The following is a 16,476-nucleotide window of genomic DNA, read 5'->3' as shown; positions in this document are numbered from 1 at the left end:
TGCTGTAGGGGGGGGAAAGGCACCTGTTTTTTACGGGTGCATGAAATCAGTGCTAGCTGGTGCCTGTTGGGATGGGTAGTGGCAGGAATGCCAACAGGAAGGAAACCCAGAGCCACTGATTCTAGTGATGCCCCCACTCCTTGTCCATGCTGAGTACTACAATGGCAACAGAAACTGAGGAGGAGGAGGAAACTGCCAGGCAGTGGCATCCCCATGTCATAAGTGTGAAGGCAGGCAGAAAGGGCCTGGCAGAAGGGCGGTTACCGTTTTATCAGCTTTAATTGAACAGCCTGAATTTGCCTCATCCACCCTAATGCAACAGATCCCACTGGCCAAATGGTCTATCTCAACACACCTGAATGCCTAGAACTAGTGGCTTTGTATAGGGAAGCAACTGAGAAAATGAGAGCTTGCAAAAGGACTAGAGAAGGATCATGTTTCATTTCTCTTTTTATCTTTTGCCTTTCCTTCCTTTCCTTGGAACTGCCTATTCAGGAGAAGCCAGTTGTTTCTCCAATATGGTAGTGAAGGAAACAGAAAGAATATGGGAAATAACTGATTCAAAATTGTACAAGGGAGATCAATCATTCCTGGTATTTGACTTGGTTGCTTTAAGTCAGGATCAAAGTACTTATCATGATGCAGCAGATGAGCAAGGAAGATAGTGGCAAGATGGATGTGATTCAAACACATTGATGGACCCAGTCCTTCTTGTCTGCGTATACTGTGCTGACCTCATTCCCAACTTGCCTTTCCCTCTCTACCTTCAGCTAATGCTGTCATTCATCATTGTGCCATACAGTGGCATGTAAGAAAATGTGTTCTGCACTTGCTGTGCCCCCTTAATGGCTTGGGAAACACCCACACCTCCAACTAAGCTGGCGTGGTTTTGAAATGGGGTGACACACCCCACTAAGGTGATATCCACCCTGGATTGTGGAAACTCTCACTATGTGGGCAGTGAGAACTTCAATCAATGATGCTATCAGGGTGACAAGAATGGAGCCACTGCTGAATGAATACCACATAAAAATTGCAACAAGTGTGATTGATTTCCCCATACAGATAGGTAGCCGTGTTGGTCTGCCATAGTAAAAAAAAAAGTACTTGGATATTTTCTGTAGATATTTCTGCAGATTCTATTATTCTAGCATCATTATTTTAGTAAAAAGAACCAGTCACTTTGAGGAATTTTGTCAAAAAGCAGGATATAAATCTAAATAAATTAAACCGCGTAAAGACTAAGAAGCATACTGCGACTAAACTTGCACCAAATTATTGCCGTGGCGCAATCTACATCCATGGCACTTTGCAAATGACTCTAATTGTTAGGCCTGAGGAATCTCTCCCTCCCTTCCTGATGTTTTCAAGGAGCCAGGAGAAAACAAGAAGGCTTTTAAGTATGATTTATTCAGTCACTGCTGTAACACAAAGAATTCCAGTCTTTACACCATCATGGAATTATTCATTCTGACTCCTCCTCATTTCCCCTCCCCCAGCAGCATCGACTCCTATGGAAGCTTTCCATTGCCAAACATTGTTGAGTACGCTGCTCTGGTACCCTCAGCGACCGCTGCATCCTAGGGGATGGAGGATCTCCCATCTCTGCCTGGTTTTCTCTCTCATAGTTTGGCTGCAATTCATTCCAGTCCCTGACACCAATACTGTCTTTCTTTTTTCTTTCTTTTTTAAATCATATTTTATTAGATTTTACAAAAGTTAACAACAATAAAAATTAACTAAAATCACAAAACCAACAAACACACACATCAAAAATACAAACAAAAAGACGGAAAAGAAAATAAAAACATAAAAAAGAAAATTTAGCATAAAAAAGCTCTTTTTCAAGTTAATACCCTTTCAAATCTTATTTTCCTTACTTCCACCCACCTTCCTTTCTTGTATTCCACTTTAAAAATTAGTTCAGCAATATCATATTATTCAAATTCATCCTTTATCCTTCCCTTTGTACTCTTATTTATCTTAATCACTAGAACCCCATCATTTCATTTACAATGCCCTTAGCATTCATAAATTTTACAATGTTTTTGTAAATAAACTTTAAACTTCTTCCAGTCCTCTTCCACCTGCTCTTCTCCTTGATCTCGGATTCTGCCGGTCATTTCTGCCAGTTCCATATAGTCTATTACTTGCATCTGCCATTCTTCTAGGGTGGGTAAATCTTGTGTCTTCCAGTGCTTTGCGATGAGTATTCTTGCTGCTGCTGTGGCATACATAAAAAAGGTTCTATCCTTCTTTGGCACCAATTGGCCGACCATGCCCAGAAGAAAGGCCTCTGGTTTCTTTAAGAAAGTATACTTAAATACTTTTTTCACCTGACACCAATACTGTCAGGCATCATAAAGAATATCTACCTCTCATCTCTATAATAACATTCCCCAACACACCCAATGATTTTCAGATCGAAAGCTTGGGCCTTTGTTCACATCATCTTCAGGAACAAATGCCCAACAAATTCTTAAATCCTGATCAGCCTACTCTGGTATTCATAACTGAGGCTATGGCAGAAAGAAATCAGCTAAGATGGAGACTTGAGTCTTTCAGGAGCTAAAAGATAAAGGTGTGTGTAAGTGTAAGCCTGGTTGCTCCAGCAACTCTGGGCAGCTAAGAACATAATAAAAACACAGCAACACATCATCGATTGAAAGCTTCCTGATACAGGATTGCATTCCGATGTCTTCAGAAATTTGTGTAGTTGTTTATCTATTTGACATCAGATGAGGGTGTTCCACAGGGCAGGAGCCACTCCCAACTACGAAGGCAGCTTGCCTGATTCCTTGAAGGCCCTCAGAACTGGATCTTAGTTCACGGGCTGAATGATGAGGGTGGCGACACTCCTCAGGTATACAGTGGCAGGGCCATTTAGGGCTTTAAAGGTTAACACCAACACCAACACTTCAGAAATGTACAGGGAGCCAATATAGATCTTCCAGGCTGGGTGTTATATGGTGCCAGCGGCCGCTCCTTTTTTTTTTTTTTAAATAATTTTTATTAAGGTTTTCCAAATTAAAACAAATAAAATCCAATTCATAAACTTTTTCCAATATCCAGGACTTCCCCTCCCCACCCCCTCTTGTGTTCCAAATCTTCCAAAAAAGCAATAATATTCAACAAATTCTTATTCCCAAAATACACTCATCATCAATAACTCAATTTATCCAAACTTCCATCCCCTAAGGTCAACCTATTCCCTTCCACGAGTTCCCCCCTTTCAAATATAATACAGATGAAAATAGAATAAAAACAAACAATAATTTTACAACCTTTGGATTCCAAATTTCCCTCCCCTCTTTCCCTGTTGCGTTCCTCCTATCCCTCCACTTCTAGTGTCTTCCTGATGAACCCACCTTTCACTAAACCCACATCCCTCTGGTTCTTTACCGGTCTTTTTTTTTTTAAAATGGCATATATTAAACTTCTGGCATTTTTAAAATTACAGATGTCCAATCATAGAAGGAGTCTATCAAAGGGGGCCCATTTCTTCTATCCAGATTTTTATATCCAGGAGTATAAACTCCAATTTTATATCCATAAGCTTGTCAAATCTGGATATCCCAAATGTTCCCACTCCAATTCTGTCCAGTTCTTGTTGTTTCCTTGTTCTTGTCAATCACTCTCCTCCTTTTTACTTCCCTGTTCCCTCACAGAAATGTTCTTTTTCCAAAGGCTTCTAGTGTCTCTACAGAGGCTTGTTATTCAGGAGCAAAACATTACATCATGTTCCTTTCATTTTTCAACAGATTAATCCATTGTTTCCAGTAAAGTGTAGGCCTCTGTAGACAAAATAATGTTCCATTTCTGCAGTTTCCCAGGAGATTAAAAGTTCTATCCAACTGTTCAAGTTTCCCATCGAAAACACATGCAATGTCCCTCAGCTCCTCTAGGTGGATTACAATAACAAAGTTCCCTTCCAGATCACATCCGCCAGTCCAAATAACTTATAAATCCTTATTTGAAACAATTTATCTCCAATTTATAACAAATGTAGCCGGCAAAGTCCTCATAACAAAGTCTCAATTTCATTCTTCCGTTTTGACAGCTCTTTGACAGCTGTCAAAACCTCCGTTGTTCTTCTCCAGGCATTTTCACGAATCGCTCCAGGGATTCCGGGGGGGTTACTTTTTAATACAAATTCCACTTTTCTCCTCCAGCTCAATCTTATAAATTTCCCTCGCGAAGTTGCTAGTTCGGCAAGATAAGGTTCTTCTCGATCTTAGTTATCCAGTCCTTTGTTTTGGCTCTTCTACAATTTGGGGGGGGGCTGACTTCCTTTTTTCCACCTCCCCCGTTCGCTCCAAATTCTAAAAATTTATCCCTCTTTTTAGTCCATATTCCAATTACTCACGGGTTCTTCTTTTGGGTCCAAATTTTCAATAGAAGAAGTCAGCGCTCTCCGCCGGATGGCATGCGGCTGCGCTCGGCAGGGATAGCAGAGGACTCAAAGCACCACGCTCCTCCCCGGCACCCGATCCGTAGCCTTTAAAAAGGCTCCTTCACGAATCGAGAGGGCGCTGACGGTGCCAGCCGAGTCTCCATGTCCACGGCCTCCGTGGCCGTGGTTTTTAAGGGTCCCCGCATCGCCGGTGCGGTAGGACCCAGCCCCTGCCGAGCAGGCTCCCTCCGGAGCTCGGAGGGAGCCCGCCATTCGGCGATGGCGCCGACCCGGAAGTCCTGCCAGCGGCCGCTCCTTATCACCAGTCTAACTACCAGAATCAACACAGAATTAACCTGTGCATCCATGGACAGATGTGAGTTCAAAATGACCCTAAGGTTGTGCACCTGATCCTGATTATTCAATACCTTCTGAATAATCCTATTATTCAATACATGGCAGCATGGCTTAGGTTTGCAAAGTTGCATCTGAACAAACCACAAGACTTCTGCAACAATGTCCTTTGGACAGACGAGACCAAAGTGGAGATGTCTGGCCTTAATGCACAGCACTACCTTTGGCGAAAACCAAACAGCATATTAGCACAAGCAGCTTGGGGGTGGTGATTTGAGCTTGGTTCGTAGGCACAGGAGCTGGGAATCTTGTAGTCATTGAGTCAACCATGAACTCCTCTGTATACCAAAGTATTCTAGAGTCAAATGTGAGGCAATTTGCCCGACAGCTGTAGCTTGGCCAAAATTGGGTCATGCTGTTAACAGGACAAGGATCCCAAGCATACCAGGAAATCTATCACAGAATGGCTGGAAAAGAACAGAATCAATGACCTAGTCAAAGTCCAGACCTCAGACCAATTGAAATGCTGCGCAAGACCTTAAGATAGCTGTGCATAAACAGATGCCAGCAAACTTCAATGAGCTGATGTGATGTGAGAGACTGATAAAGTCCTACGGAAAATGATGGCTTCTTATTGTTGCTAAATGTGGTTTTACAAGCTATTTACTAATAAGATATCCTTAGTTTTTCACACATGGCTTTTCCATATTGTCTTTATTTCTGTTAATAAATGGCATTGGTGTAATGTGTCATGTGTTGCTGTTCATCTGAGGGTGTGTGTGTGTATAATCGCATTTTTAAATGTGGAATTGTTCCCAATGTAGTAAACATTCATATAGATTTGTTTTGGGATGCCTCATAGGAATCATAGAATAATAGAGTTGGGGTGAACCACAAGGGTCAACTGTGCCAACCCACTTGAAGCTGAATCACTCCTTTTCGAGAGCAGATGGACCTCATGCCTTCCTCCACAGACATCCTATTGGGAGAAAGCCAGCTAATGGGTGCTAGACGAGCAGGCCTCTGAGTTCCTGGGCCCTTGACCAGGACCTGCCAGCCACAGCTGCTTTGCGGACCCCTTGGGATAACTCTGTGTACCTGCAGAGATCTGCAGAACACAGGTTCAAACCAAGTGAAAGCTCATCTCTCTTGTTACAGTCAACAGGCCTTAAACCTGTTCAACGTTGACTGTATTGTTTCCTATATTGTCCTTTGCTTTTTCTTTGAGAAAAAGCATTTTAGTTGCACTTGCTCTGATGTTGCTAATGCTCTCTAAGTGATACTCTTCAGTTGGAAAAAAGTGTTCTAAAGTTGTTGCTCTAAAATTTTACTGATGTTCTGTATCATGATTATGTTGTCCAGGTCCTGAGACTCTATTAGCATGCACAAGAACATCTACATATGGGATGAGCTTCACTTTCAAACTATTCAGCCATTTTGCAAAGAAGGCAGCCATGTCTGTCCCCTCTTCTTACTCTGGGACCCCCTTCCATCTCAGATGCCTTCCCTTGACCCCAGTCAAGGGAATATTCAACTTGAATATTCCTCAAGTTGAAGCTGTAAAGCTGAGGCAACTTACTTTAGCTGTTTAACTGCACTTGGATTGCCCAGATCCAGATTCATTGCTGAACTGGCTGTTTTCGTTAGGTCAGTCGCTATTTCCACCAATTATGGCTACCTTTTTGCTTTCTCTACTTTTTTACTGTATGTTTAGAAAGGTTGAGCCATTATAGGACTCAAATCTTGGAGCGACTTTTATAAACATAAAATAGTTGTGAATTATAGACTTTACTCTTTCACTTGTAATATTATTTCATGTTTCAGTTAAGCACTCACCTTCCCATTATAAAAGGGGCATTCTGGGTGTATTGCAGGATAGGGCAAGAAAGCACTTGTATGTCTTTGAAAACCTAGGACCTTCTGCACACACAGCAGGTGCTGAGTTACTGAGCTAGGGTCCCTTCCAGATAATTAATAGACAATCCAGCACAATTCTGTGTATATCAGCTTAGCTTTAATAACATAATTATTAATGCTTCCTATAACAGACATCTTGTCAGAAACACTGCAACTCTTTTATATGGACTAGTTAGCTTTGTAATGCTTATCAAATCGTTCTGAAAGAGCTCTTAACATATTTCCTGGTCTTTTTTGGTATTTATCCCTAAGATTTTCAATTGCAGTCTTTGCCTGTTGAAAGAAGAACAAAGGAATACATTGTGTTATAGGAATATATTGCTAAATAGGTGTTCACAGTTATTAATATCTGTGAGGAAAAAGCTAAAGGGATCAGAACCAGAGGTAACCCATTTATTCCAGCTATAGAAGCACCATATGTAACTTCTTTCATGCAAATGTCTTTGTATACTGAGATGTGTTGCATGATAGTCCTTGTCTCTCAATCCTCAAAAGTGGATTCTTCAACATGGAGTGTTGGGCCAGAGCAGCCAGGGTGAGGAACCCCGCTAGGAAACTGCTCATCTGTCAGTGAATCCAGCCCACTGCCTTTATGTTTTTTTTACCAAGAGCTCTGTATGAGAATGGCAGAGATACAACCAAACATAAGTGCCTTGGGCTGCTTGGTACGTATTAGTTTTCCTGCATGGTTGTTACCTCTAGCTATGTGAGGAAAACTGCAGAAATGCTATTGAGTTATATTTCACTATGCTCAGTGCTATTTTTCTAGAAAAAGAGGTGCCTGAACTCACTATGAACACCTCCCTCGTTCTCTTAGAATGGCAATGGTTGGCAGGGCTAGTGACAGAAATCAGTCACCTCCTGGTTCCTTGCCTGAAAACAACACAGCAGGGCATGGATAAAAATAGCAGAGTAGGATGGAGTCGCATTCACGTGCAGTTGCAATAAGTCACACAGACAACAGAAGTTATTCAGTAATAGTTTCACTGAGGCTTAAGAGTGTACAATGCTTACTGGGTCCCCCAGCCAGGAGGGGGCTTGGAAGAACCCTCTGGGGCAGATTCTGGGGCATATGGTGGGTAGAAGATGTCCTATTGCATGAGCAGATCTTTGTGCAGCACTACATAAAATGCATAGGTTTTTCATGGTCTCAACAATTTACGGAGCGGGAAAGCTGACTGATGAACATAATGCACAAAAGTCTATGTAATAAACCCTATCTCCCGTCATACAGAAGGAGCAAAGTCAGTAGGCAGAAGACAATTTATACAACTGAAAGAGAGAAACCAACAGGAAAAGAATATTCTACTTTTTTGCTTCCAGGCGTAGAGTTATCTTACTTTTTCAGCCAGCTCTGCAGCTGTTATATTTGGATCATATGGGATGGGTTCTCCAATATATGTCCTCAGTTTCACTGGAAGTCCTCCATATATGGGAAGGTAGAGAAGTTTTGTTTTCTCATATAACCATCTAGTCAACCCTATGTATGAAAGGGAAAAGAGTCTGTAAGAAAGCGATTCCATATCAAATTTGAAATTAGTTGGCATTCTGAGTTTTTAGCAATCCCAATCAATCCATCCCAGAGATGAGGTTAAATAATTTGAGTGCATATTTTTTAAGAGACAGCACAACTTTTTCAGATAAGTATATGTTGAATAAACTACTAGTATATTGTATATTATTAATCTGTTTATTGTCTGATATCAGATCTCTTGATCAACCAAGGAATATAAGATATTTTTCTCACTTGACTTTCCAATGTTCCTGAATGTTTCACAAACGTTTTGTGTAAACATAGGGATGATGGGCTGAAAGAATAAAAGAAAAAATACAAAATCAAAAGAAAGGTGAAAACTGGAGAATTACTTCACCCCACCTGCCCCACCTTTATTTTGGTGAAGGACTAGGAATAATGCTCCCCATCCGGCATTACAATGACAGTAAAGGTACCCCTGCCCGTACGGGCCAGTCTTGACAGACTCTGGGGTTGTGCGCCCATCTCACTTAAGAGGCCAGGGGCCAGCACTGTCTGGAGACACTTCCGGGTCACATGGCCAGTGTGACATCGCTGCTCTGGCGAGCCAGAGCTGCACACGGAAACGCCGTTTACCTTCCCGCTGGTAAGCGGTCCCTATTTATCTACTTGCACCTGGAGGTGCTTTCGAACTGCTAGGTTGGCAGGCACTGGGACCGAGCAGCGGGAGCGCACCCCGCAGCAGGGATTCGAACCGCCGACCTTTCGATCAGCAAGTCCTAGGCGCTGAGGCTTTAACCCACAGCGCCACCTGTGTCCCCGTTACAATGACAAGCCAGACGCAATTGACTTCAAATTGCACATGCTGTCCCTCAGATTTTCAAGAATTGAAGAGGAAAAAAGCTATTTTTCTTTTTAAATGTACCGTATTTTTCGCCCTATAGGATGCACTTTTCCCCCTCCAGAAATTAAGGGGAAATGTGTGTGCATCCTATGGGGCGAATGCAGGCTTTTGCTGAAGCCTGGAGAGCGAGAGGGGTCAGTGCGCACCGACCCCTCTCGCTCTCCAGGCTTCAGGAAGGTATCTGCAAGCCTTGCAAGCCCAGTGGGAGCTCTCACAAGGCTTGCGGGCAGCAGCCTGCAGCCCACAAGCCCGGGGGACAGCAGGGAGGCGCAGCGCTGCCATCCCGCTGTTCCCTGACCTGGTTTGGAGGCTGGTGCTGGGGAGAAGTGTGCTTCTCCCCAGCGCCAGCCCCACAAGCTCGGGGGACAGCAGGGAGGCACAGCGCGCCTTCCCCCTGTTCCCCAACCTGGTTTGGAGGCTGCCAGCCCCACAAGCTCGGGGGACAGATATCCGCAAGCCTGGGGAGACCGGCGGGACTTCCCGCCGGGCTCCCTAGGCCTGCGGATAGCAGCCTGTTCTGGGGGCTGGGGTCGGGGGAAGCTCGGGCATCCCCAGCCCCATGCCTGGGGAAAAATAAATTTTCCCCCTTTATTTCCCCCCCCCCAAAAAAAACTAGGTGTGTCCTATGGGCCAGTGCGCCCTATGGGACGAAAAATACAGTAAGTGATTTCAATAGCTTAAAAAAAAAGCAGGGGTGGGAAATATTTGGAACTCCAGATATCATTTGACCCCTAAACAGGATATTTGCCATCCTCAACTACTTAGGATGCTAGATCAAGGATGTCAGCACATTATGTCTTATCTAGGATAATCGTGAAGGCAATGCAAATTGGACAAAGATCACTCACCACTTTTGCCTCCAAAGCTACGCGAGCGAAACCAGTGCTGTTACCCCACATTATGTTGTAGTCATAACTAAAGTTTGCTTCTCTACCTCCACCAGGGGCAACGCCCAGTAAATGGCCTTTCTTCAAAATTTCCACACATTCAGCTTTATTGAAATCTTTCAAACCGATGGGATTTAAAAGTATCTTCAGCCCTGAAAAAAGAAGCCCCAAATAGAAAGAAAATACATTTTATATAATGCTTATTTAGGAAATATTGTGGATGCTATACAAGTGTCATTATTCCAAAGATATTGCACTGTTACAGATCACAAGCATAGTTCTCTACCAATACTTTTCAAGTAGGATTTCGTGGAAGTGCTGATGTGGCCACCTTTTTAGACATGCGTTCCACAAGTCAAGTCTGTAGTACAACCGAATGACATTCAAGTTTGCATTATGATAAAAATACAGGCCACAGTGCCTTGCTGCATGCACAGAGAGACAGATACACACATGGCACAGATGAGCCCATCCTGGTTGAATCCTGCCTACACTAACATAAGTTCATCTTTTCATGCACAGGTAACTGGGTGGAGATTATATGCTGCATTAATTCACCCAATGGACAAATTCACCCCCCAAACAGAGCACTCTGTGCTACTGGGCATTTTTGGGCTCTGTACTTCCTTCCTTCCTTATTTAAATGACCCTTTGGTGGTGTCATAGTTCCTTGCTGTGGCTGCTGTGTGCATGCAGAGGAAGATGATGTGGGGGGAGTGGCAGTGGAGGGCCATGAACACTACAGCAAGGGTGTCACGTGGGTTTGATTGCAGTGTCACATGGGGGCATAAAAGCATTGTGTGGGAGTTCTTGGTTGGCCATGTGTTCGGGTGGGGCCCTGTTTTCTGGTATCTTTGTACCTGAAGAAATCATCAAGTTGGGGACCCAGTTTCCTACACCTTGTCCTATTCCGGCATTAAAGTCAGAAGCAATTATATGCAGTTACAGCACAGAAATCAGATGTCACATTATGCAGTTGACCCCATTTCTTAGATCCCTGAGGAAGAGTGTAGAAAGTAATCTCATAGCTGTTATGAGGCCAGATAAGGTATTCCTGCAACCTGTGATCATGGGCCAAAAGACACAAGTCAACATGCTGTGTTGGAAACATAGGTAAAGGTAAAGGGACCCCTGACCATTAGGTCCAGTTGTGACCGACTCTGGGGTTACGGCACTCATCTTGCTTTATTGGCTGAGGGAGCCGGCGTACAGCTTCTGGGTCATGTGGCCAGCAGGAATAAGCCGTTTCTGGCGAACCAGAGCAGCGCAGGGAAACGCCGTTTACCCTCACGCCGGAGCGGTACCTATTAATCTACTTTGACCTGCTTTCAAACTGCTAGGGTGGCAGGAGCTGGGACCGAGCAACTGGAGCTCACCCAGTCACGGGGATTCGAACCGCTGACCTTCTGATCGGCAAGTCCTAGCCTCTGTTGTTTAACCCACAGCGCCACCAGCGTCCCGTTGGAAACATAGCCTGATTCAAATAAGGTGCCTGAAACATTATTGGAAGAAGAGGTTGAGGCTGTAAATGGCCAAAAGCAAGCCTGCAGTTTCCAACTTTCTTTTTTGTGTGAACACTCCATCTCATTCTGGGCTCATCCATTGTTGTAACTCAGATGGGAATCTGTCAGGGCAACTTGTCACTGGGAAATGAAGTGAGGCATGCTTTGAGAGGATTGCCCCAACAGCATAGGTGGGATAAAATGAAATATCAACACTTGGCTACGAGTTTTATTTTTCCTTACGTTCCCCTTGGTCACATCCATCATCTTGCTGATATTTTATTTGTATGTTGTTTTTCACCTCTTTGCCTGATACATGGTTTTATATGTTATAGGATTGTTTTATGTCACATTTCACATATTTTTTGATAAAAAGCAAGATTTGAATTTAATAATTTACCTAGTAGCCGATATATGCCTCTATGAATGACCGAAAAGCACTCTCTCTGTGCCTCCTTAAAAAGTTTAGCCACAAGAAAGGAATAGTCAATAGCAGTGACTGAGTGATAATAAACAATAATCCCTGGTCCTTTACGGAGATGTTCCATGCCAATAACTTCATAACCTGGAAATAATACAAACCACAACAAATAAATATTACTTTGTGAAAAATAAATGAAATATTGCAATCTTTTATTGGAAGAAAACAGTGCGGTTCAGAAAACTGAAATTTAAGATCAGGTAAAAACCACTCCTATATGTTTCAGTGTTCTGGATGCTAGTTTGTCATCTATACTGATCAAGACTTTCTCTGTTGTGATCCCAGAAAAAATGGTATTCTCCTCTACTGGAATATTCATTCCTTGCTTACTTTTGGGTGCAGGTGAAAACATTTTTGCCTAGTCTTTGAGTAAGCTAAAACTGTGACCCTCTTTCAATCTCCTTTAAGCATTTATATGTGTTATAATACTCATATCTTCAGACCATTCTCTGAATCACTTTATACAAAGTGAGAAAACAGTTTCCCAGACAGATGCACCCTTGACCAATGTCATAAGTAGCCACAGGGTTTCATCCTTATGACCCAAACTTGGTTTTAGTAATGTATTACTGATTAATGCTTCAACATCTAAAGCAACATCACTCTGGGAAGTGATGAGAACATAAGATGGATCCTGTTGATTAAGCGAAAGCTCTCTGTATTCCATCATCCAGTTTCTCGCAGTGTCCATCCAAATTAGCAGCCATCACCATATCCTACGCTGGCAGATTCCATGGTTTGTGTCCAGAGTTTATGTTTCAGAGTTACCTAACGGTTTACCATGCTCTGGAAAATGGCACCATCAAAGTCTCACTGAACGATGATATACTCATTACATTCGCTGCGTACTCACTACACGTTTAAACCCAACCCCCTTCTCTTGCCACAATTCATGAAACTATTTTTAAAGAGCTTTGCTAATTAAAGCTCTGTGAGGTTTAAGCAACATTCTCTAGGTTTCTTTTGGAGGAGGCATGCTTTCAATGTGATTAAATGTATGGTGTTTATGCAGCCACCAGCTGACCCTTTCTTCTGTAATATATCTTAATTTCATACCTCATAATATGTTTTGTTTTTCGTTTTGATTGCTTATTACCTAAAAAAAATTCCATGCCTTTCTTTTGATCCATATGGAGCCAAGGCCAGCTTGGAGCTGTGGTGACTCTGAAGTGGGCTTAGAGGTCCACTCCTGATGCACTGTAGCAACTATTGTCCCAATGTCTCAAGTCTGAAATTCTGATGCTCAATCCTATGAAAGTATAGGAGCTGATAAGACTGAATTATTGGAATGAAAGAAAGCTTACTCACCATACCATATCTTTCCAGTTATATCAAAAACTTGAGCAATAATTTTCCTTGATTTCTCCCAAAATTTGCTAACATCACTTTCTTGCTGGTTATTCATCTTCTTGTAAATATGTAACACAAATGAGACAGCCCAGAGACACAAAACCGTACATATGAATGGTGAATAAATTAAAATCAGAAGCTTAAGTAACCACAAAGGGTGAACCACTGAGGTCCAATATTCTTCCAAATAAGAAAAACTGATCCAGTTTTCCAGAATTTGAGAAAACCAGCTCATGGTTTCCTAATCTGAAGCACCACGTGTATGCCAATGAAAGAAATATATGAAGTGAAAATTTCCTCAGTTGTGATGGTATTTTTTTCAACTGTTTACCTGGAAAACAGAAAATGCAGTACATTAGTTTGAACTGTCATCCCAGAAGCATTCATGATTACATGAAATCTCATGTGATTTAATATTTTCCTAGTTTTCCCCACTGTAACTTGCCAAGTAGACGTATTGTTTTTCCAGCATCCATCATGGGGATGTACAACATTACAAATGTATGGATCCATCATTTATTTGACGTAAAGCAAGCTGGTTTCATTCCACTGCTGAAGTATTAAGGAAAGTGGGAAAGGGTTACTTCTCTTTGAGTCAGCAGAAATGTTTCCCTGCCCCCTAAAAATGCAGCTGCATGCATCTTGTGACTATCTTGTTTGTGTTACTGGGCAAACTAACACATAGCTCAGGATACATGAACTGGAGACATGGAGACTGTTGGAATAATCCGGTTAAAAAGTGGAGGAATTTGTGAAGAACTTGTCTGAAAGAATTTGGACACATTGCAAGACTTTTGACTGAGAGAACTCTGGCAGTTGCAGGCCTTCATTAACAACTGGACTTTGTTCTTACTGTGTCGACTTTGCCTCATCAAGGACTTTATAAGTCAAAATGCTCTCTGGGCTCAGAGAGTGGTGACTTCTTGTAGCAACTGTAGAGTTTGTTTTTTCTGTGTCTTTCTGCCCCCAAAGTAAAAACTAACTTTGCTACACAGTTGTTCCGTATACTGAGCCTAACCACTCGACTTAAATTGTGTGGTGCAGACGCAGCACCGAACAAGATTGAGAGTGTGGAGAAAAATGAGCTGAAGGGTAGCAACATTTGGGGATACACTGCAAAATGTCTCTTTCTGGGGATGTGAGGTGGAATAGCAGCTCTGCCGCCATATAAGAACAGATGCTGATGGCCAAACCCTGTTTTAACTGCCTCTAGAACTTCTTTCCAGTTGGGTTATTGGTGATCATGCCACAATACTCAGCCATCACATTTTTGTCTTCAACTTACTAAGTCATCTTAACATCCATTAGCTTTACATAGTCAAATTGTATATTTTTGATTCTACTCTATGTTCACTCCATTTTTCAACTTAATGGTATGAGAAAATAGACAATATTGATGCGGGGTTGTGCCTATAGTAGCTGTGTGATAGGATAAATTAATACCTGAAAAAGCCATAAGTGCTCCAGTTCCTCACCCCCAAGAACCATGAAAAACTAAATTTCACTGCTGTGGTTTGTCTCAGATCAGTTGTACCTTGGTTTTCAAATAGCTTAGTTCTCAAACGTTCTGGGAAGCTGAACGTCCAGGACTAATATGGGAGTAATTAGTCCTGTCAACCTCTCCAGGGTAGGAGAGGGCTGTCTCACCCAGCGAGTCCGTTATCTGGCCCCCACAACAAAATGCCAAACCTTGGCACTTTGGATGCCAAGGCTGGCACGGAAACTGGGCACTCTCCAGAGTCATTCTCTCAAGCAGGGACACCTGCTTCTTAAAAATTAATAAGATTTGGCTGAAAACAGGCGTATTCTGGACTGATGGAGATAAGGGAAACAATCTGCAGAACTGCACAGTTGCTGGTACGTAAGTTTGGACTTCAAAGAGATTCTCATCATGGTGCCAAGGCTGGCACGGAAACTGGGCACTCTCCAGAGTCATTCTCTCTCTCTCTCTCTCATGACTCCAGCACAGGAAGTGACAAATAATACAACTACTAGGACATCTTAAAAAGCAGAGACATCACCTTGCCAACAAAGGTCCATATAGTTAAAGCTATGGTTTTCCCAGTAGTGATGTATGGAATTGAGATGTATGGAATTGAGACCATAAAGAAGGCTGATCACCGAAGAATTGATGCTTTTGAATTATGGTGCTGGAGGAGACTCTTGAGAGTCCCATGGACTGCAAGAAAATCCAACCTATCCATTCTGAAGGAAATCAGCCCTGAGTGCTCACTGGAAGGACAGATTGTGAAGCTGAGGCTCCAATACTTTGGCCACCTCATGGGAATAGTAGGCTCCCTGGAAAAGGGAGGGAAAGATAGAGGGCACAAGGAGAAGGGGACGACAGAGGATGAGATGGTTGGACAGTGTTCTCGAAGCTACCAGCATGAATTTGAACAAACTGCGGGAGGCAATGGAAGACAGGAGTGCCTGGCGTGCTCTGGTCAATGGGGTCATGAAGAGTCGGACATGACTAAACGACTAAACAACAACAACAGGACATTTGCAAACGAAGCAGGGTCTAGTATGGTTTCAGACTGAATGAGAGACTTTGATGAGATTCCTGCATTGAAGAGGGTTGACTAGATGACCCTTGGAATCCCTTCCAGTTCTACACTTTATGATTCTATGAACACTTTTTTTTACTTACATTCCTGGTAAGTCTAAATCGCCTTTGCTTCAGTCACCTCTCTGTGGATGCAGCAGAAGTCCTGTCTGGTGCACTTTTTCGTAGGCTAATTTCCACACCTATGGAGACACATCCCTTTCTTTGCTGCTTTAAAGAGACTGTGATGAGTGTGCCATTTGTATGAAGAAACCAAGCATTGTGAAAAAGACTGCTAACAGGTTGTGCCCATTTGTAATTAAAATTATTGTAATCAAAGTCACACCTACAATAGCAGCCATGTCACGTAACAACATATTGGGTCACAGAACACCAGCTATTGACTAAGGGGTAAAGGTAGGTATTGTGACAAGTGTGTTACCTCCATTTGCTGGTGGTTTCTCCCACTATAAGATGTGTATGAGATAGGAAAATGATGTAATACACAAAACTTAATAACATGTTCGGTTTACAATATAGATTCCTTGTGCTGCTCCAGTAAAAGCTCTTCCATTGGCACCATGCTGCATTTAATTATGCAGCATGTATTGCTTGCTTTGGAGCCCCAGAAATTCCAGGTTGACATGCTCTGATATCAAAGGGTCTCTG

The 16,476-nt window shown here is 42.6% G+C and overlaps 2 protein-coding genes across 2 annotated transcripts in view; one reads left to right on the top strand and one right to left on the bottom strand.

Moving 5' to 3' along the window:
- The window catches only part of LOC309374806 (DGAT1/2-independent enzyme synthesizing storage lipids-like), a gene marked incomplete at its 5' end in the record, with an annotated part of 204,787 nt that overhangs the window by 20,106 nt on the left and 168,205 nt on the right, over positions 1 to 16,476 (top strand). The gene's annotated exons all lie outside the window — the stretch shown is intronic.
- Positions 6,740 to 16,092, bottom strand: LOC309373421 (DGAT1/2-independent enzyme synthesizing storage lipids-like). Its single transcript, XM_081917629.1, has 7 exons — positions 15,913 to 16,092; positions 13,221 to 13,593; positions 11,832 to 11,996; positions 9,891 to 10,081; positions 8,412 to 8,472; positions 8,005 to 8,144; positions 6,740 to 6,937 (listed from the first exon to the last, which is right to left on the bottom strand). Exons 2-7 carry the CDS (start codon positions 13,495 to 13,497, stop codon positions 6,833 to 6,835), a joined length of 939 nt encoding a protein of 312 aa, XP_081773755.1. The 5' UTR covers positions 13,498 to 13,593; positions 15,913 to 16,092; the 3' UTR covers positions 6,740 to 6,832.

The sequence above is a fragment of the Podarcis melisellensis genome, assembly GCF_964234715.1.
Source record: "Podarcis melisellensis genome assembly, chromosome: 7".
Lineage (NCBI taxonomy): Eukaryota > Metazoa > Chordata > Lepidosauria > Squamata > Lacertidae > Podarcis > Podarcis melisellensis.
This window is presented reverse-complemented; position numbering and strand designations above follow the sequence as displayed.

Excerpts from the sequence above, each read along its gene's own strand:
- LOC309373421 (XM_081917629.1), bottom strand. The coding sequence starts at position 13,497 with ATGAGCTGGTTTTCTCAAATTCTGGAAAACTGGATCAGTTTTTCTTAT. Across the intron at positions 10,082-11,831 it reads AGGCATATATCGGCTACTAG|GGCTGAAGATACTTTTAAAT; the intron begins GTAAATTATTAA and ends TTCTTTTTTCAG. Across the intron at positions 6,938-8,004 it reads CTGCAGAGCTGGCTGAAAAA|GCAAAGACTGCAATTGAAAA; the intron begins GTAAGATAACTC and ends TTCTTTCAACAG.